The following is a 22883-nucleotide window of genomic DNA, read 5'->3' as shown; positions in this document are numbered from 1 at the left end:
TTCAGGATCCACTGGTAACCATTAGTGTTCACACATTGATTACTGGACTAGGACCTGAGATTAAAACTTGGGACTTTACTTCAGGCTTGACTGACAAGGGTTGTGATTGATTTTGAAGACTTGTGATTTGATTAGGGACATAACTGTGAAGACTTGTAATTGACTAGTGACCTGACTGTCACGATTTGGGACATGACTAGTGATCTGACTGTCAAGACTTGGAACTTCACTAGTGACCTGTCTGTCAAGACTGTTGATTGAGTAGTGACTCGACCATCAAGACTTGTTACTGACTAGTGATCTGTGTCAAGACTTGTGATTGACTAGTGACCTGACTGTCATGACTTATTATTGACTAGTGACCTGACCAACAAGACTCGCAATTGACTAGTTACCTAAACATTAAGCCTTGTGACTGACTAGTGACCCAACCATCAAGACTTGTGATTGACTAGTGACCCAACCATCAAGACTTGTGATTGACTAGTGACCCAACCATCAAGACTTGTGATTGACTAGTGACCCAACCATCAAGACTTGTGATTGACTAGTGACCCAACCATCAAGACTTGTGATTGACTAGTGACCCAATCATCAAGACTTGGGACTTGATTAGTGACCCGACCATCAAGACTTGGGACTTGAATAGTGACCTGAGCTTTAAGACGTGGGACTTGACTAGTGACGTGGCCATCAATAATTGTGATCGAATAGTGACCTGACTGTCAAGACTTGTGATTGAATAGTGACCTGACTGTCAAGACTTGTGATTGAATAGTGAACTGACTGTCAAGACTTGTGATTGAATAGTGAACTGACTGTCAAGACTCTGTATTTTAAATACTTTATTTGCCAAATGACACACTGTCACAGTCCAGTATTAAACCGAGAGGCAATTACATTAATCATTTAAAATGTATTTCTTTTAAGTTCTTTCTTCAGGATGGACAATAACTTCAGTTGTTCTGACATCCCTGACTGTGGCTTTTGGCAATGTAATGTATATGTAAGTGTAATGGTGCTGCTGGAATGTAGGGAACAGGAGTACAAACCTGTCGTGTGCCACACACAGCGGCAGGGTTTCCTGCAGCGCTTTATAGTTAGGGGCGGCTGCCTTGACAACAAATCTAAATCACCTTCTATCACCTGTTGCTACGCAAAATATTTTTTTTATCATAAAGAAGCTAATTATTTGGCAACTGAATAGCATACAACTTATCATCATGGGAAGGACATATAGAGGTAAGATAATTATTTACCACCACCCCCCTGTTAATACGGTAATATGGGATCCATGATAAAGCAGAACTTTTTGAACTATTGTGAAAAAGGCTGCAGATTGTGCACTTTACATGTGGAGGAAACTGATTCCTTGGCACGGCATTCTCTGAAGATTTAATAAAACATATCCTCTGTTTTTTTTAAATAAAAAAATGCTGATGATTCTGTTCTGGCTTGTGTCCTGTTTTCTTTGCCCTAAGGGAACATATTAATTAATTATAATACTGTTTATACTAGTTTTGGCATATCATAACACTAAACAACTATTTTTGTCATATTTATAAAACTTCAGACTACACAGAAATACTATTTTCCAGCTTAATCACTTTTTATTTTTACTTTTTATTTTGTATGTGTCCACATGATTATGGTAAGCTGCACAACAAGAAGGAACATTTTAGTGAAACTGGCATTAGATGAAAATGTGGCACATTTTGATATGGATTTTGACCTTTAGAGAAAATGCATGAAAAGTGTGTAATTGCTCGTGAGATGCTGAAAATATGTGAAAAGGTCTTAGTCTAAGAGCTGTGTCATAGTAGGAGGTTATGCCTTCTGGCTATTTAGAGACACCTTGTCCAAAGATGCTGTGCCAGACTCTGTTTGAGCCAAATAATTCCTCTGAGTCATGTTTGTGGGCATGCTCAGTAAGTGCCAAGGTCAGCTTAGCTGAATTTAAAAGCAAACACTGCACAAGACTGCCACCTGTTGGTCAACAGTTAGGACAACATCAATGTTATCTAGTCCAGCCACACCCCTGCTTCATTATTACATAGGCCTACCCATTTTTCGGGATAATATATAGTTCCAGAAATTACATTGGCATATTTTAATAAATGATATGCCATTTAACAACATCAATTCCTATATCAATAGACATCAGGGTAAGTGGGCAATATCAAGAAGAGCACACAACTCTGTAGATGCCTTCACACTGTTTCATAAAGTACCAGTTAAAAATATGGATGCATCTATTCTCATTCAATGTGTTTTCTTTTTTGTTTGAGCCATTCCACCAAATGAGTGCCATTTCTGACCCCAGGAAATTACATGTACAAATGTGCACAAAATATAACTTGAAATATAATTATTATAATCTATCAGAGATTTTTTTTGCATTGTTGTATGACTCCAAATCCCAACTATGCTTTAAAAATCTATATTTTTTCATAATAAATCCATAATATTCAAGTTAAAATAGACATTTTAGTTGGGTCCCTGGGTTTCACTCATTCCTGTTACCATAACACATGACCCCATCTGAAACATCTCGAACATTCTACAACCAAGTCACATCTACAACAGGAAGTGACATCAGCTGGTTCTGAAGATCATGGGTAAATCAAAATTAAGTTCCCTCATTTGTTTTTCTGTATATTTGATCTTATTGTAACGATGACCGAGGAGATCAATTCCTGTTACCTAAAGTAATTCTTAGATCTTATTTGTTTATTATGAAAATACAAATTTTGGAAACATCACTAGATTGTGTTGTGTCCTCATGCTATTAGCATAGCCACTAATTAGCTATTTTTCATGTTTTTGCTATTTTCACGCTAAAAACGCATTACTGTTACTGAGTTCCAGTAACAGGAGTGAGTGCCAGAAACATGAGTGATTCTTGTGTTGTCATAAATATCAATTATTAGAACATGCAGCCCACCACGTCTTTAAAATGAAGACTTTCTTGGGAGAAAATCAAAGGAATTAGTGAACTTGCTTTTAAACATGCTTTTTTAAATGTCACATGAGTTTTGTAACCATCTTCGACTTAGAAACCTTGTAAAAGATTCAATTTTAAAGCTGTCTGAGTTTGACCAGTACATGTTTTGAAAAGTTGAATACATGTTCTTTTAGATTCAGAGCTAAAAAAAAAACTAAAAAACATTTGGTGGAATGACCTTTTAATATATATTTTTACATTGTAAATTTAATATTTACATTAAAGCTATACAGGAACATGTGGATTTATTTCGTAAACAAAATGTGTATACTGAATATGAAAACTGAATATGTGTTATAATTTAGGTTCTTCTAAGTAGCCATTTAGCTTTAAGGAAAGATCTGCACACTCTTGGTATTTTAAGGGAGAGTCTCCTTGAATAGTTTTTTTCAGCATCTTGAAGGAGTTTCTGGAGGTGCTGAACAATAGTTGCTGTTTTTCCTTCACGCTGTGAAGCTCCAGCTCATCCCAAATTACCATCTCAGATGGGTTTAGATCAGGGGACTGTGGATGAAAAACACTATTTTTTGTTTACTATGTAAATTCATATGTGTTTCTTAATTGTTTCTTATGATTTAATATTAATCTACAATGTAGAAAATAAAGAAAAAAAGAAAAACATTGAATGAGAAGATGTGTCTAAATGTTTTACTGGTACTGGAGATGTATCAAGACCTTTTTGATAAATGTTCTGTAACATAAAAATGCCCATAACATCAAGTTACATGTTTATTCAGTGACATAAACGTGGTACAAAACTGACAGGGTGCTTATAGTTTGATAAATGAAGTAATAGTAAATTGATGCATTACATATTAGTGTATTTAAAATAATCTCTTTCCCTAATAACAATATAGCCATTAAACATTGTAAAACTACAAATACATTTTCTCTTAGAAATTATTTACACTATATTTTTTTCCACACATGTATTCTGTCCCTATTTGCTCTGGATAATCTTTGGTCACATTATATTTCCCCTTTCGCTAAAATAAAGTCTCTTTGTTTTTGCTGTACATTATTCTAACAGTATTCTACTGTAACCAGTGTGAGTGAGCTGACAAAAGAATGGGCAGTTAGAGTTCTCCTCCAAGCCTGTTGAGCTGGTTAATGATAATACATCATTAGAAGGTAATGTCAGGTTCACACTACACGACTTTTTGAGTTTTCAGTCATTGTGCTGTTCACACTACACGACTTTTTGAGTTTTCAGTCATTGTGCTGTTCACACTACACGACTGGTAGTGCTGTAATCCTTGGAGTCCTTCAGTTGTTGAAACTTTAACACTGACTGATCAGCGACACGGGGTCACAAATTACACAATTTCTCACTGTGGGAAATCGCCGACTCACCTGGCTGGTCTCCAGAACCATTTTGTCACGAGAACACACCTGAACTAAAATGCACACGAAAACTAGCGATGCCATGACAGAGAATCTCTATAGAGGAGAATATGTACTTACAATGAGTCCAACATTAAGTTTATAAATATTTGCTTAGATTTATACTGAAATATGTGCTTATGTCCTCAACACAGAACTATATAAAATGTTTTAAACATGTTTTACATGTATCTCCAGGATCAGCTCGCCAGCCACAGCTCACAGTAGCAGTAATGCTAGTTTTCTTTAGATAAACTGAAATATACAGACATGCTTTCTTTCTTTTTTTTTTTTTTGTAAAATACATTATCCTACTTTCTTAAAATAAATAAATATTCAGAACAAGTAGTTCATAATTATTTTTAATTTTTAGTTTTAAGCTTTTAGCTCGATTCACCCCATTCATAGAGGACTCTCGGGCTACCTCTAGAGTAATTTACTGATATAACAGGGGGAATGGTAGGGTGGTCAGACTCTCCATAAACAGCTCTGGTGAGTTTTGGAGCCGTGGTTCTCTTTTTCTATGATCTCATTGGCTGTATGTAGCTGCTGCTCCTGGCGTCTAGTTGCAGACTGAGTCAGATATTAAACATGATGAATATTTGGCAGGGGTCTGCGACTCATCGGCGATCTGTAAGCGACGGATCGACGAGCGTCTTTCAGTAGTTCACACTACGCGACTGAGCGAGCACCGAATGATCCCCGATTTTCCCCCGAGCAGAGTTTTTGTCTGCGATCAACGAAAAACTTCCGGCAACTGAAAAACTGGCCCAAAATCCTGTAGTGTGAACCTAGCATAACACAATAAGTGTTGCTTTATGTGTTTCAGAGGAAACATGTCTATTCATCACTGTTTCACATTAATGCAACACATTAAAAACAACACAAATGAGGACCCAGGTGCAACTACACAGGGTTTTCTCAGTATATACTTGTATAATCCTTGTTTCTACAGCAGTATCCTTCTTATCAGTGGCACTGATCATATAGGAACATTTTGTATCTATTTAATTACAGACTGTATTCCCTTCTCCTTACACCCTGATCCTCAATAGTCAGGACCCACACAAACCCACTTACAACCAATACCCACAAAAAACCCATCTAAGCTTCACTTGTGTGAATTTGTTGGCTGGGCTACACTACAAGCTCCTGTTCGTTCAGCTTGTGCTTCAGTGCTGAGTTTTGGGTGAGGTTTTGGTGTGTGTATGAGTGAGGTCTGGAGCTGGGAGCAGAGGGTGTCGGGGGCTGGGAGCCGCGGCTGGTCTTGCTGTGTCTGGCTCGGCCTCGCTGAAGAGCGTGAGGACTGCAGCGCTTCTCCTCCAGCCCGACGTAAGTGCTGACCTGAGACGAACTCAAGCTGCTCATCCGGCCGTGAGCCCGCGCCTCGTACTGCTCCGCTGACGTCTTCTTATAGCTTAGAGGAGAAACATTCACCAGCAATTAAAGTCAATCTGATGTCAAAACGGATCTCTGTTTTATTTCCTGACCCTGCTGATGTTAAGCACATGTTGTCTTCTCAGTTCACATGACCTGTGTAGCTCATTTTAGGAAAACTTCGGGTTTCAAGAAGAAAAAAAATGACTGCACATTTTATAGAATTTAAAAAATATACAAAAAAATAATAGTGCTGGGCGGTATGACCAGAAATGTTTATCACTGTATTTTTTTTAAGATTCTGTCGGTTTTACAATGTATATCCGTATTTTTATTTTATCTTATTTATTTATTTTGCATGACTATGACTTATGTACTGCTAGAAGAACATATCATATAAAACACTAAGGCTTTAAATTAAGGCTTTGATTAGTATTGGGTTTATTTTGTCCCAAAAATAAAACAATATATAAAGAAATCAGATTTTATTATCACAAAAACAGCTGAAGAATGTAAACAATAAAAAAAGAGATAAGACAACAACTTTACCACTGCTTCCTTTACTTTGTATTCTTGAGTTTTAGGGAGTTTTATCACTTATAAATTATTCTGTACTTAGGACCATTTCTTGGCTCGTCTGTTGGATAAAGTGCTGTTCTCAGGCAAGATTGAATGTATGAACCGGTATACCGCCCAGCACTAAACAAAATATATTTTTTCACTAGTGTGTCAATTTAGATTGCAGTCTAACCTTAATATATGCACTGTAAAAAAGTGAGGTAGTCAGATGTAACTAATATCATCATGTTGAGTGCACTTAACAAGTTAAAACAATTAAACCTAAAATGTTTGTTAAGCCAGCGCTTCATAAAATATACACATTTCCTGGCATCATAAATTAGCATATTTGGGTGTGTGTTTGTATTTTATATAAAGAATTGTGAAACAGTGTTTGCCTTCATGATTTTTTTTTTTGCATGTTTCAGATCATCAAAGAATTTCAAATATTAGTAAAAGACAATGCAAGTAAACACAAAATGCAGTTTTTAAATTAAGGGTTTTATTATTAAGGGACAAAAAAATCCAAACCTACATGGCCCTGTGTTATAAAAAGTGTTTGCCCCCTCAGTTAAAACCTTAAATTTAACTTAAAAGTTTAATTTCTCTAGCCACACCTGGGCCTGATTACTGCCACACCTGTTCTTAATCAAGAAAATCACTTAAATAGGATCTGCCTGACAAAAAGAAGTAGACCAAAAGATACTCAAAGGCTACACATCATGTCAATATCCAATGAAATTCAGGAACAAATGAAAAGAAAGAAATTGAGATCTATCAGTCTGGAAAAGGTTTAAAAGGCATTTTTGAAGTTTGGGGGAATTCAGTGAACCACAGTGAGAGCCACTATCCACAAATTGTATAAACATGGAACAGTGCTGAACCTACCCAGGAGTGGCCGGCCGACCAAAATTACCCCAAGAGTGTGCTGTCTAATATGGCTAATATTTAAATTAGTTTGATGAGCTGAAATCTTGTGTTGTCTAATATGGCTAATATTTAAATTTGTTTGATAAGCTGAAACATTTAAGAGTGAGAAACATGCATAAAAAAGAAATCATGAAGGGGGTAAAACCTTTTTCACACCACTGTATATTGGGTAGCTGCCAGGCCTCAGTTTTGTATGCTGTAAGATCTGGTTATCTTTATTCTATATTGCTGTGTGTTGGTCTGCTACAGCGTTAACGTATGTGCTACCACAGGATTCTGCTGTCAGTATTGGCAGATTTAAAAAAAGGAAGAAAAATGTTGTGTAAACTGTTTCTGAGTCATAGCAAAATAACTTGACACAGTTAATGACTTTTTTCAGTAAGCAGATGTGTACAAATTATAATAAAAATAATGTTTAAGTATTTTAAACATACAAGTAAAAACACAAACTTCTGTACATGCAAGTATATGAGTCAGTCACACAAATCTTTATAGTTGTTTTGCAAGTTTATATTTCTTTGTTTACCTCCCACAGGTATTCGAATCCACTGTGATAAAACATCCAACAGACTACTTGATGAAATGTTCTAAAATATGAGCTGTATTTATTTACTTTTAACCACTCTAAACCACTGTTATGGTGCGCTTGCTGAGTGTACTGTTAAATGATTCATTAGTGGGATGTAGTGTACTCACAGACGCAGCAGCAAAGAGGAAACCAGAACAGAGACGGAGGAAGCAGCCATAGCTGCTGAACCCATCCAGGGCTGAAGCACCAAACCCACAGGCATAAAAACACCTGAACACAAACACACACACACCACATGATTAATGGAGCAACAGGAATGAGTCAATATTACTTGAAATAATATAATAAAATAATATTAATAATATTATCTTAATAATGTAATCTTACATAAAGCCCCTCTGAAATCATTACTCATCATTTGTGCTTCAACAGCACTCTGTGATTGGACCCATAAGATTGCCACTTGCAATGTAATTTGAAGGTACTCTCTCAAGGGACTTACTTTTCATACTGATTATCTCTTTTCTACATCAATTTCAGATGAAAACTAAACAAAGCTGAATCCAGTGGATTTTCTGTTACAATTACGCAATTGAATATTTTGTTACCCAGCATTAAGAAGCTATGAAAAATATAAATTAAAATAGTTTTTTTGTTTGTCTGAGTAATATTCACTTTATCACCATCACTAAGTGAGCTGATTCATAAAAAATCTGTATCTATTTGATGACCAAAAACTGACATTAGCTGCTGCTTTGTTGTGAAAATTACCTGATGGCAGTATATCCTTTCTTAAATACTACATACATACCTATACACATTCTTTATATGTTTTTCTATGTATTTTTACACTTTTATTTTAAATGTATTTTTTACCTATTTTTACTGCTGTCTGTTCTGTGTGAACTCAATTGCTACTTAATTGCTACTTAAGTGCTGTAAGATTTTGGGGAACTTTAGACTTGATATAACTTGATATAGAGTGGACCAACACCAGCAGATGACATGGCTCTCCAAACCATCACTGATTATCAGTAAATTTAGCTTCTCAGTTGGAAATCAAGGAACCAGAGTCTGGAGGAGGAGTCTAGTGGTCTAGTGTGAAGTTTCTACAATCAGGGATGGTTTGGAGAGTCATGTCATCTGCTGGTGTTGATTTACTGTGTTTTATCAGGTCCAAAGTAAGTGCAGTGTTTTCTCAGAAAGTCTTACTGCTGAAAACTTTAATGGAGATGCGGTTTTTATTTTCCAGCAGGATTTGGCACACTGTCCACACTGTACTGATTGGTCTTATATAATATTAGATAATATTAGATAATATTATCTAATATTATATAAAGTTCCATATTTTGAACTGAATTACTGAAATAAAGTAACCTTTTAATGATATTCCTATTTTTAAGATGCACTTGTATTTACCTATGTATCTAAAATAAACAATTATCAAATCTGTAAACACCATATTAATTATTCTAAAAAGTGAGCAGAAAAGCAAGCAGTATGCATGTATGATTAAAATAAAAAAATGAAAGTAATACGTTTTCTTACTACAAAACAATACAAAACAATAGGTTGGTAGATGAAAGTTTGTGTTTTCCGTACCTGCTGCAATTGGAATTCCAAGCAGGTTGTAAATGAGAGCAAACATAAAGTTGATTCGGATTCTCTGCACAGTCTTTTTAGACAGCTCAATACTGGCCACCACATCCAGCAAATCATTCTGGATCAACAATGAAAAAACAAGTGAAAACAAACCCTGCACTTATCGTTTCCCATTCACTTATCTACCCTGCCTCTGCAGCCCAAAATACTCAAAAAATAAGAGTGACATTGCTTTAAAATATTAATGCTTCTGTTTTTTTCAGCTGGAATCAGGGATTCAACTTCATCAGTTGTTCTATATTTCATTATATAAACAAAGATTGGCTATAACATTAAAACCTATTAGTCTGATATTGTGTAGGACTGTTTTGATCCTTAAAGTCGTGGCGTATTGCACCAAGATATTGCATATTGTTAGTACTACTTTATTTCTTGTATTGTTTTTTAGTTTTTTTAGTTTTCATTACTTCATTACATATTATTTTAACTATAATGTCTTATAATTTTTGTTTAATATTGTTCTGCATTATGTCTTGAATTTATTTCTTATACTTCAATTTAATTAATTTTGTTAAAAATGTTTTTTTTTCTAGCTGTAACAGCACTTTTATTCTAATTGTTTTTCTTAAAATTTTCCTTTATTTAAATATATCGTTTTTATCATGTTTGGATAATGTTTTATTCATGTTTTATTCTTATTCTATTTTTATTTTCAAATTTTATTGCTATTTTCTTATATGTTTGTGACTATTTATATTTTCTAGTTTGTAAAGCACTTGAATGACCATTGTATATGAAAGGTGCTATATAAACAAACTTGCCTTGCCTTGCCATAGGAGCAGATCCTTAAAATCCTGTATGTGGGCTCAAACTGCTGTTTCCAACACATTCTATTACCTCACCAGTTTACTAGTTTATCAATTGTGCTTCCCTGGGGCACTTCTGAACTTGCCTAAAGTTTTGGAGATGAGGACTTCTGACCTACACCAACAGTAACTTTGGTAAAGATGGCAAGACAAAGCTTGCTAGAGCTGTGTAATGCTCCATAAGCATATATTATTCTAGCTGTGCCAGTCCACATGCTTCTTTCACTCTTGGTGTTAGTTATGTATCTCTCTTAGCTTGTCCAGAAATGCCTGTGTAGAGTGCACATTTTCTGCCTCTATTTTCTGCTTTAATTTGGTAACAAACAGGTAACAGGTAGAATATGGATCATCTCAAAGTAAGCTGCTGACAGTAAACAAATATAATATCTTCTGTGCCTGCTTTCTGTACTCAGAACAATATATAGAACACATTGTTGAAAGGGCATATTCAGACAGAATAAAAAGTTAAATTCCAAAGCCATGGACTCTGTTTAAACAAAGATCGATTTTTAGTCAGACTGACCCGTATTAGAACTACGTCAGCTGCCTCAATGGCTACATCAGTGCCTGTGCCGATGGCGATGCCCAGGTCAGCACGGGCGAGAGCTGGTGAGTCGTTGACCCCATCGCCCACCATGGCCACTTTCAGCCCCTTCGCCTGCAGCTCCTGTACTTTCGCCACCTTGTGAGAGGGCAAGACCTCAGCAAACACTTTCCTGATTCCTACCTGTGGGTAAGAAAGTAAGAAATTAGCTTAAAAAGCAAATGTGTACAGACTATGCAATATCAATTAACCTTAAATATATTTTTGACTACTAATCATGAAACACGTTTCTACTCTTTCTGTTTAATGTCTTTCTTTTTGTATTGGCTTGAGTGGATCAAACTCATAAGTACTGCTGGAGTTTTTAAACACTGCACAGGGTTCTTGCACCATTTTAAAAGTCAAATTTAATTTTTTAGACTGCAATAAATATAATTTAAGACCCAAAAATAAAGTCATATTTTCTTTGGTAGAAAATTATTTGTTGTATTGGAAATCAAAACTTAACATAGCTAACTCGCCGATAACATTACTATGTTGTCTAGCTCGCCACTAATGTTAGCTAGCTTGCGGCTACCGGCTCTCCCCGGTAACTCACCGCTAGCGTTATGTTAGCATGTTAGCTGCTCATCGCTAATGTTACTATGTTAGCTAGCTCTCCACTAACCTTAGTTCTCTCATCAGTGTAGTGTATCTAGATAACTCGCTGCTAATGTTAGTAGCCCACAGCTAACATTAGCTAGCTCTGCACTAACATTAGTAAGCTCTCCACTAACCTTAGTTCTCTCCTCAGTAATGTAGCTACATAACTCTCTGCTAATGTTACTATGTAAACTAGCTCTCCAAATCTTAGTTTTCTCCACAGTAATGTAGCTAGATTATTTGCTGCTAATGTTAATATTAGTTAGCTTACCGCTAAAGCTAGCTCTCTGTTAACCTTTCTGGAAACGTTAGCTAACTCACCGCTAAAGTTAGCATGTGCTTTCCCACAGCAAATGTACAGTAAATAAGTAAATAAGACAATTTAAGACCTTAATTACCCACATTTTAATTTAAAACATTTAAAGACTTTTAAAGGATCTGCAGGAACCCTGCTGCAGTGCTGAGCATGAACCAAAACCCAAATAATAGCTGCTCTGTGGTGGTCTCTCCTGTGGGCTCCCGATAATAGAAGAACAGGGTAAAAAGTAAGATAATAAAGTATGCAGGGAAACAGAAGAATGCAATATGTAGTTATAGAACTACAAAGTGCACCTATTTAATTAGTGGAGCTGAAAAAATAGATAAATGTTTTAGAAATAGCGAGGTGGTCATAATGTTATACCATGTTGAAGTTAATGTTATATATATATTTTCCCTAATATTGTAGAGCCTTAGCACATTTTCACACTCTCAGCCAGTGTGAAGTCTCTAATGCCCTTCTGTACTACATTTGCAACCTATAAATAAATGTCCCTGTGTGAGAGTGGAAAGTGTGTGTGTGTGTGTGTGTGTGTATACCTGTGTAGCGATGGCTTTAGCAGTGCGTCTGTTGTCTCCAGTGATCATGAGAACATCAATACCCATCCTGCTCAGCGTGTGCACCGCCAGAGCCGACTCCTCCTTCACTGTGTCTGCTATAGCCAGCATAGCACACAGCACACCTGATACACACACACATACACATACAAACACACACAAAACACAAACAAGGCCACACAATGTTCATTTCTACTGTCTGTAATCTTCATTGCATTCATACATAACCAGTCATGCAAACATAATACAAAATACATCTCATTGAGCTCCACTGGCTACCAGTTGCTGCTCATAATAAATTCAAAGCTTTTACAATTGTCTAAGAGGTGATGACAGAGCAGCTCCCTCCTACTTGCACCTGCTCAAAAAGGCTTATGTTGCCTACTGGCCGCTGAGCTCCTCCAGTAAATGTTGCCTAGCTTTGTCAAACATTTATATAAAGAAAACCAAACTGCTTTCTTACCTAGTGACCCATTTGTGGAACAACCTACCTTCTACTACCAGAGCAGGAGCATCTCTCTCTACCTTCAAGAAACTCCTAAAGACTGAGCTCTTCATAGAGCAATTACTCTCCTAACACCTCTAACAAACTAACTACTTCTAACCCCACTCCCTGCTCCCCCTCCTCCTTTATGCCTGTATCCCAATATTACTTTTACTTTTTTTTTTTGCCTTGAACTTCTAGGTCCCCTATTGCTAATGTACCTCATCATTTGTAAGTCGCTTGTATAAAAGTGTCCGCTAAATGTATTGTAATGTAATGTACATCTAGGTCTTTCCCAATTATTAACTTTTTTTTTTTTTCATTTTCACTAATATATTGTGCCAGAAATAACTTTGATGCCTTATTTTACTGTCAATTTAAGACCATTTTACTTCACTGGTTCAAATGCAGTAGAATAATAATATATTTACACTTTTTTTCTCTAATTTTCTCTCTAATTTTCTCCCATTGTCACGGTTGTAGCAAGGGATGAGAATGGGTGGACGTAAATACAAGTCATTTTAAAATGTAAACAAGACAAAGTGAAAGAAAACATAAAAAATAAACACAAACGGTTACACTAAGACTAAAACAAACTTTAGAAGAAACTGAAACACACTGAATACAATGAACCGGCATAACACGCAAAATACCAGAAAAAGTACGATTAAAACATAGGAGTATATATACACACAGACACAGCCAAGGAACACCTGGAGAAGGTGAGGAGAGAACAAAAGAGGATGTTACCATCTATAGCCACCAGGATGGCAGTCTGGCCTTTAGTCTCGTGGCTGCTCATGGCTTCATCCACATCAGCTGTGACTTGTATAGCATTTCTCTGCATCCACTGCCTGTTTCCTATCAAAACACTGTATGTGGGGGGTCCTGGGTACACACAGGAAATATATAAATACATTGTCTTATATATATAAATAAACGTCTTTATATCCATACTTTCATACTTCAAAGCATCCAGACAGACACTACAATATCTTTTTACTAAGGAAAATGACAAAAAGATAACGCACATTGAATTGGATAAGTAACTTTAATGGTAAAATAACTTTAATTACTGAATTGGAAATAGGAATGGGTTAGATCACTCGTTACTGAAAAAATGGTCAGATTGGACTAATTAATGCGTTACTGACATGACTGATCAGGCACCGTGCCCTGTACATTTGAGGTGTACTTACTTTTGTTGCCAGCACTTTAGACATTAATGGCTGTGTGTTAATTTATTTTGATGGCACAGCTAATTTACACTGTTATACAAGCTGTACACTGACTACTTGGTTCCTTAACTTGTCAATGGTCATTGAAAAGCTTCCTAAACACCAGACTCCGAGTGGTCCAGCGGTCTAAAGCGCTGCCACTATGAGCAGGAGGTCGCAGGTTCGAACCCCAACTCATGCTCCCTCTAACGCTGCCGGCGTTAGAGGGAGCAAAATTGGCCCTGCTCCCTCTGGGTGGGTAGATGGCGCTCTCTCCCCACATCACTGCTATGGTGATGTCTGCAGCACAGGGCGTCTGTGAGCTGATGTACCGGAGCCGAGCCACTGTGCTTTCCTCCAAGCGCGCTGGCTGCTCGGCAGTGCTGCATCAGCAGCAGCTCGAAAAGCAGCGGTGGCTGGCTTCACATGTATCGGAGGAAGCATGTGTTAGTCTTCACCTCCTGGTGTGTTGGGGCATCACTAGTGATAGGGGGAGTCCTAGTGGGTGTGTTGGGTAATTGGCCGTGTAAATTGGGGAGAAAATGGAAATAGAAATAATAATAATATTTAGAAATAAAATTATATAAAAAAAAAAAAAGAAAGAGCTTCTTCCCAGAGAGTGTGAAACTGCTGTACAGCATTATTGCACTATTCATATTTGCACAGCCAAGTACTGTACTATTTTATCAACACAGATACTGTTTGTCAGTAACTGTTTGTCAGCTGTTCTATATTCTATTTACCTCTCCGTTACTTATACTGTACATATTATAACATCATAATCACTGGCTCTGTACCTGTACTCTACACAATGACAATAAAGGTGAAAGGAAATCTGATCTAAAATCCTTTAACAGTTTGTCCACTAGAGGCCAGTATAAGCACAGATCACTCACCTAATCTGAGGCTTGAGTTTTCAACCAAACTGCTCTCATCTGTAGTGGCTCCCTGGAGTGTGAGAAGGGTCTGCTGTGTGTGCGCTGGTGTGTGTGTACCCTCTGCCTCTGAGCTGTTCTGTAGGAGCTCCTCAATGTTGGAAACTTTGCAGCTGATTCCACAGCCTGGTACTGCCTGGAAGTCATGGCAGTGCCCCAGCAGCTCTGTGCCCAACTCCTACAGGGGGGAAAATGCCAGAGAAAGACAATGTACAGAAAGAGCGTTTAGATAGAGAGACACACATCATACACACAGAAGACCAGAGCCAGAGAAAACCTCTGATTTCACTCCAGAAATTCTAGTGTGTAGAACCACATCTGAACAGGTTTCACCCAGACTCTATTTATATCTACACAGACACACTTGCACCCCCCTCATGTGGACATTTGTATCATCTGTATGTGTGTGTGTACATGTGTGTGTGTGTGTGTGTGTGTGTGTGGGTTCTATACCGCTTTGCAGTGTTTGGCAACTGCCATTCCCAGCGGGTGCTCGCTGCTGGCCTCTGCAGTACCAACAACGGCCAGAACCTTCCGGAGAGGAAGTCGTGCTTGATCCCACAGCACCAGCACCCGGGTCACCCGAGGCACGCCGTTAGTGATGGTACCCGTTTTATCAAACATGACAGCTTTAATCTGCAGGAGATAAGACACAGGGGATGACATTACTGTGGGTACAGCTGTGACTTCTATCACCACACAGAGCTTATGAGTTTGGTGGAGAATTATGGACCTCACTCCGAATCACCTCACAGTGTAGTTTTTTAGGATATAGTGATAGAATATTAGTAGCACAATAAGTGACGGTCTCACATTACAAACTGAACCAATCATATAACCTCACATGCAGCACCAGGAGAAGATAGCTTCCACACCTGCGGTGAACCACAAGTACACTTGAAGTGAACCCAAGACCACCAATTGCACAAAAAGACCAGAGATAAAAACAAGCTTTCACACTTTACAGAATACACTAAACTTAAGAAACCACTGCCAAGTCAGAAAAAGTAAAGTGTGAAAACATCCTTAAACTGAACCTGAGGGTAATCTGCTGTAAAAGAAGCACATGAACTCTTTAGGAAGATCATGCAGATCCACAGAGGGTCAGTGAAGCAGTTGATTTTCAAACCATGATTGATCAAACCAGTGAGCATTAATCAGTATTACGCTTCGTTGTCTTGTCAGGGATATTATAATGGTTCAATGTAAAATAAATAATTTACTTTTGTAATTTATTTTTTAAAAGCAATAAAAATACATGTAGGCTATTTTATTTATGTATTATATTGATGAAAAATGTCAAAATTAAAGAAAATCTATAAAAATATGTTAAGCTTTTGAAGGCCCTAATTTTTCATTGCAGTGCATCTTTATCAGAAGCACTACAAATCAGCCTCACCAAAATCAGCCTCACCAAACTTTGCACAAAAGTGTTTCTTGTAAAAGCAAACCCATATTATGATAAGCTACATGGCTTTTTTTGAGATATGGGGCCCTAAGCAAGCCAATCAAAGCAGAGCTAATTAAATTAACATATACAAGCCCAGCATAAATAAAAATCAATTTCATTCTAAGGGAAATAACAGGCTGGTAAATATCTGAGTATTTCTGACCTAGTATATATACAATAAACTATTTAAAATACTCAATAAATACACTCTAATATACCTTTAACAACGTGAAACAGTGGGAAATGCATTGTTTAGTAAGAGCGGTGGAGAATCAATCAACACCAGCTTTGTGACTGATGAAAATACCGCTTACATGAACAATACCCAAGATTAGGCCCTCTTGGTTTATACTGTAAGCTATTTAATTGGTTATTGAAACAGTAATAATGTGAAACGTGTAATGTACAACATGTGTATTGTTTGCCCTTAAGATCAGGATTAGCCTACTTAGTAAGAACCTATGGATTTATGTTCCCTGGGGCTTTAATGCTACATTCTTCTGCCTCCCTAACATGATTAAACTGTAAGACAATCTGTCAAATGCCATGTGAGTAAATGTCACAGGAGAGAAACTGAGGAAAAGCATTGCCTTGTGGGCCATCTCCAGCGGCTCTCCGCCTTTTATAAGGATGCCATTCTGGGCGCCCACCCCTGTGCCCACCATTACGGCCGTGGGAGTGGCCAGGCCGAGAGAGCAGGGGCAGGCGATGGACAGCACTGTGATGGAAGCCTGGAAGGCGAAGCGAACAATCACATCAGTCCGGGGTATATTTGTATCGTAGCCCTAAACAGAACATACAGCAGATATTAAAAATACAGTAAAGTACAACATAAACAATAAACATAAAACCTCAGGTACTTATTAGGTCAGAAGATACACTTTTCTTGTTAAAGTTCTAAGTAAATTATCTGTGTTGGCAAAATGTACTAATTGTAGTTGAACTCTAGTTAAGGCCAAGCCAACTACTTTGCACATGCTCAGTTTGACTCTTCAGTTAAAGGGGTCTACAGAGCCATTCTGCAGGGGTTTTTACCTGATGTTGGTCACAAAACTTGCATACTGAACATGTTCTCCCACCTCTCATTCACCATTATGGTGTAATTATTCTCCACAGGCTACTGTCTTCTCTTTGGATTTATATATGTGTTATATAATAGTTATATAGCTGCCTGGCCTTGGTTTTAAAGGCTGTAAGAGCACGTTGCTGTGTTTATATGTTACTGAATGTGATTATATGCTAGCTGGGTCCAGCTGGTCACCTTTTCATAACTGCAATATGACTTCGGACTGCAACCATTAGTCAATATAATCGGCAATGTTTATTATTTAAATGAGTTGAATACAAATTTCATTGTCGACTAATCGTTACTTTGTAATAGTATCGCATTACACAAAGTGCTAGAGACAGAAGCGCAATAGGAGATGGGTAAATGGTTCACTCACACAGTTTACACTCAACACTTAACAGTCTGTATCTCTAAAAGTGCCTGAGAGACTTAATATTTGAAGTTTTTATACATATGAAAAATGTATTATCTGAACTAAAGATTTCTAGTTGGCACAGCTGCTGGTGGTTTTCTTCTACTAAGAAGTTTAAGTTGGCCTTAAATCTCAAAAATCCACTTCAGTAGTCTTTTTTAAGCTTTCTCAATTTTATATTTTTTACTGTGCAGAACTGTGTCTTATTAAGTGTTACTTTACATCTGCTCCTCTATTGGAAGGAGAAAATGATCCTAGTCCTAGGCTTAATTTTTTCACTCTCAGTTTAGTGCTAAACTGAGAGTGATATTAAGCTATTTTTATATAATTAGACTGGGGAAAGCCTTTAAGCCAAAACATGTTATATTTGTGCTAATAGTCCTACTGTTCTCTAGACTGCTACTTTTATAGAAAGAACCAATCAAAATCAATCATTTTAAAACAAGTGTCCACACACTAGGCAGGACGTCTACAAGAGGAAACCCAATTAAGGAAGCCATCTGCTAAATTAGTGTGATTTGTGTGATTACTCACAGGAAAGTACTTGACCACAATGTCAAAGTCCAGAAAGCCAATAATGAGCCATGCAGCCAGTGTTGCCACAGAGACGACGACGATGAACGGGACGAAGTAGCCACTCAGTTTGTCTGCTAATTGCTGGATGGGCGCCTGAGTAACACAATCAGAACACATTAAGGGAATTATCCTATTGACTCCTGATTAAAGAAAATTGGTGCAGCATGATTTTGAGCTTGTTTGACTGTGTCTATTTGTCTTTATGTGTGTGTTGTCAGGACAATAAACATTTATTTGCTCATACAATTCTGTAACTACACAGTCCAGTCAAATATATTATGACCACTTCCTTGTTTCTACACTCACTGTTAATTGTTTTAGCTACACTAATTCATAAAGGACAATTTGTAGTTTTATCATTACAGTCTGTAGTCCTTTTGTTTGTCAGCGTACTGTATTATTCTTCTTTCACCCTGTTTTTCAATGGTCAGGCCTCCACACGAGAGACCACCAGAGAGCAGGAATTGTTTGAGTGGTGTGCTAGTATTGTGTGTTGTGCTGGTGCGAGTAGTGGTTCAGGCACAGCAGAGCAGTTGGAGTTTTTAAACACGGTTTCAATTCACTGTCCACTCTATGAGACACTCCTACCTAGCTGGTCCACTTTGTTGATGCAAAGTCTGAGACACAAGCTCAGACGAATGTTACATAACACTATGTTTTTTTCTTTTAGCCAGTAATTTTTAGGTGTGTGTGGATTGATTTTGTGCAGGGTGTGTGTGATTGTGTGTGTATACCTTGGACGTCTGAGCCTCCTCCACCAGTCGAACTATCTGGCTGAGTGTAGTATCTGCTCCAACATGTGTGGCCTCCACCAGCAGAGCTCCATGAGCATTTATAGATCCAGCAATCACACAACTGCCCGGCTTCTTCCTCACCGGCATCGGCTCTCCTGAAGAAACACACAGGCACACACACACACACACACACACACACACACACACAGCTAATAAACTTTACAGTTTCCGTAGGTATTTGGGACCTGAGCAGGCCAAATAATAAAAAATGACATTCTCGCACTGTTCTTATGTAAAAAACATACGGTATGACCATGCATGTAGTCAAATGACTCTGTCCATTCTGCTACATGGTGAATTCAAACACTGAACCAACTGAATAACTTTTATTTAGGATTTTTTTTTTTTTTTACAGTAAACAACTTAAATGTGGTTTATTTAGGCCAAAAAAATCTTAATAACTTATAATGAATTTTAACTGAAATGTAATTATGTAAAATTAAAAGCTCAATAGTTCATTAATAATTCATTCTCAGCACTGTAAGTGATGTGGTGGTACACTGAATGGATCAGACACAGCAGTGCTGCTGGACTTTTTAAACACTCTGCCCGCTCACTGTCCACTCTATTACTGTTTAATATATATATATATATATATATATATATATTGTGGCGTGAGGAGGCGGGGGAACCGTGGGTACGCCCCACGCCGGAACTCGCAGCCATGTCTGTCCCAGCCGGTGTGCATTCAGGACTGATTAAGCAGCCGGCTGGGACAGGTATAAAACTCAGCCTCAGCTCACTGAAGGAGGACTCTTGACTGGGGAGCTGAGGGCTGAGGCCGCACGGACCTTTAAACGAGCATAAAAAGAAGACTAAAGTAATTCTACAGACTCTAGAGCCCCATTGGGCTGAGTATGTTGTTTTGAGTTGTTTTTGGGTGTGGTGGAGGGCGTTTAAAAGCAAATAAAAGGTACGTTTTGAGTTCATTTGCTCCCCGTGTCTGTGTTATCTGTGCGCTTCCTCCTTCCGGGTCACAGTGGTCACGCCCCTAACCCCAGGGCCTACCACAATATATATATTACTTTTTACATTAAAAAGCTAAACTGTGCTTTGTTTAGACTAAAAATAAACAATAAAATAACTTAACTTAATATAAATGGTCAATACATGCTTATTCATTAAAGGGATCATTTGTAACTGAGGTAAAAATTAATAGTAATAATCAATTAATAGTGAAACTGATTTGAGATTGTATCTCCCATCATTTGGGACCTAATGCATTGGACGTGTATTTGTTATGAATTAAAGTAGATACAAACTAGATATTTATTCTTAATCATAATTTTCCTTGCTCTGAACATTTAAGCCTGACTACTTAAAACATCAGAGTGGGGATGTTGTACTTTTGTACATGGCTTGGTGTTGTCTTTGAATCTACACAAAACCCCCCTTCTGTTTTTTTCCAAAAGAAAAATAATTTTGGCCTCATCCAGCCATAAATCATGGCGGTATCCGGTAATGCCAGTAAAACTATGGGTGCTGCAGACCTCCTGACCAATTTTGGTATGGTAGACAGTAGCCAGACCAAGTACTGACCACACAACCCCAGACCTCAGGAGCTGTGTGACATATGCACTACCTTTAGCACCACCAGTCACCCACATTTTAAATATATAATGATACTGGGAATATAGTGTCTAGATTTCACACATTAGAATTCATAAGAATTCCAACAATTGTGTAAAATTATTTATTTATTCTATGAAAACCTGTCAATATGAGATTTAAATATAAATATAACATACTTCATACAACATACTTATGGTCATTACCAGTGTTATTATTCTTGATGTAATATTTGATGTAACACCAGTCATGACAGTTACCATCTTCCAACAGTTACCAATAGTAATAATGGTCCACTCACACTGGTTTACATATGTAATTAAAACCAGTTACAGCAGTTTTATAATATGTGTTCCATTAAATATTAATAACATGGTTATGCCAGTGTTATACAGCAGGCTACAGATAAGGTAGGCCTTTACCTGTTATAAGAGACTCATCAGCCATAGAGCTTCCTTCTATCACTTTTCCATCAACAGGAAACTTTCCTCCAGGTGCCACCTTCACCACGTCTCCTCTCTGAACCAGCTGCACAGAAACCTGCTCCTCACTTCGGCAGAGAAATCATACAAAAAAAAAGTTGGTTCTTCTTATTTAATTTTAGGACTTATATAAAGGGTTCTCTTAATCACCACTCTCTATGTATAATATACAATATCATGGCAAGCAAAACATTTTAGCCAATCTTATATGAATATCGGATCTGCATGGGACTGAATATCACAGGACACCATTAGGAACCTCTACAGCTGCATGTCCTGACATCTGGTATGTTGTGTATTACACACTTGTATTACACACTACTGAAGTCAAATAGCATTGCAATGCAACACTTCTCTCTTCACTCTTCTGCGTGCAACAATTTTTTATTGATGAGGTAAAAAACACTGCCTTTACCTTCCTCTTAAAGTGTGTTTTATTGGTCAATATTGTGTTCTTTATTTATGCTCAAGCAAGATAATCCTCCCTACGTACCAATACACACATGTTGATCTGTACCTTTTAAGCGCTGTATATTTGTGTGTTTGTTTCAGCTTTGGAAATGTCCTGAACAAGACATTATACATATAGAGCTGTCTGCCATTATTACACTCATTAATAGCAACGCCTCAGCTGCCTAATATCACAATAATTGCTCATACTGTACCTGATGATGGAGTTGTCATGGCCGATAGTCACTATAGTGGCATCTACAGCCTGGAGAGACATGAGCTTCGCCAGCGCCTCTGACGTCTTACTCTACAAGGACAAACACAAAAAAAAAAAAAAAAATTCACGTCACGTACTGTAAACGATAATATTGTCATTATTCTAAAGACTGATCAGATTAATATAAAACATGCCGTTTGTGTTTGCAGCATATTTCTTTACATTTCATACAAACACTGAAAAATATATATATTTTTTAAAACATTTTCTTTCAATTGACACATTATTACAAATAATTACATACTATACAGTTTTCTTTGATGTGGGGCATGTGGTGTCTGCCATGTCTGCAGTGTTGCCTTGTTAAGTTAAATTATTCTCTTCAGTTGTCAATTTTCTCTCTCCCTCTCTCTCTCTCTCTCTATATATATATATATATAGAGGTCCCTCCCCACCTCCAACAAGTTATTATATTTAATTAAATTAGATTTTTTTAAAATATTGCATTTCAAATATTATTATAGCTATTTTCATAAAAATATTAAATTACTGAAACGTGTCCAACAATTCCCTGTCCATCCTGCCACAAGTAACCTTTTAGTGACAGCACAACCTTCACACTGAAGTCTTATAAATAAGACAAATAGACAATTACAGGTTCTTTGAGTGTTTTTTAGTTCACAGACAGATCAGCTTTTATGATTTAGACTTTGCTACATGTCACACGCTGGCCAGGAGCATGAATAGACTGAGATAAGAGAGCCTGACTTTAACCTTAGCTAGACCTCAAACAGTGAGAACAGCCCGGAGCAACAAACCCACACAAATAGAGGATGAGTCAGTCAGATGTCATATACATTCAGGTCGTCACTGTCATACTGGTTAATACACTGTATATAAGCCCTGTGCTCTTTATA

At 37.3% G+C, this 22883-nt stretch overlaps 1 protein-coding gene across 3 annotated transcripts in view; it reads right to left on the bottom strand.

The window, feature by feature from the left end:
* Window positions 1-3638: 3638 nt before the first annotated feature.
* atp7b (ATPase copper transporting beta) overlaps window positions 3639-22883 on the bottom strand; it is a 44406-nt gene continuing 25161 nt past the window's right edge. For 2 of the 3 annotated variants that reach the window (XM_049479306.1, XM_022673471.2), the window contains exons 9-21: window positions 21965-22056; window positions 21240-21367; window positions 19189-19343; window positions 18413-18547; window positions 16988-17182; window positions 15401-15583; window positions 14909-15125; window positions 13546-13683; window positions 12294-12436; window positions 10773-10976; window positions 9384-9501; window positions 7949-8051; window positions 3639-5804 (exon numbers count right to left, since the gene is read on the bottom strand). In XM_049479306.1, coding sequence (XP_049335263.1) covers window positions 5525-5804; window positions 7949-8051; window positions 9384-9501; window positions 10773-10976; window positions 12294-12436; window positions 13546-13683; window positions 14909-15125; window positions 15401-15583; window positions 16988-17182; window positions 18413-18547; window positions 19189-19343; window positions 21240-21367; window positions 21965-22056 — 2091 coding nt within the window. In that variant the 3' untranslated portion in view covers window positions 3639-5524. The remainder of the gene's footprint in view (window positions 5805-7948; window positions 8052-9383; window positions 9502-10772; window positions 10977-12293; window positions 12437-13545; window positions 13684-14908; window positions 15126-15400; window positions 15584-16987; window positions 17183-18412; window positions 18548-19188; window positions 19344-21239; window positions 21368-21964; window positions 22057-22883) is intronic. The other variant, XM_049479305.1, reaches the window with a different exon arrangement.

Source organism: Astyanax mexicanus, chromosome 5 (genome assembly GCF_023375975.1).
Source record: "Astyanax mexicanus isolate ESR-SI-001 chromosome 5, AstMex3_surface, whole genome shotgun sequence".
Classification (NCBI taxonomy): domain Eukaryota; kingdom Metazoa; phylum Chordata; class Actinopteri; order Characiformes; family Acestrorhamphidae; genus Astyanax; species Astyanax mexicanus.
Note: the sequence above shows the minus strand (reverse complement) of the source record. Positions and strands in the feature narration are given on the sequence as shown.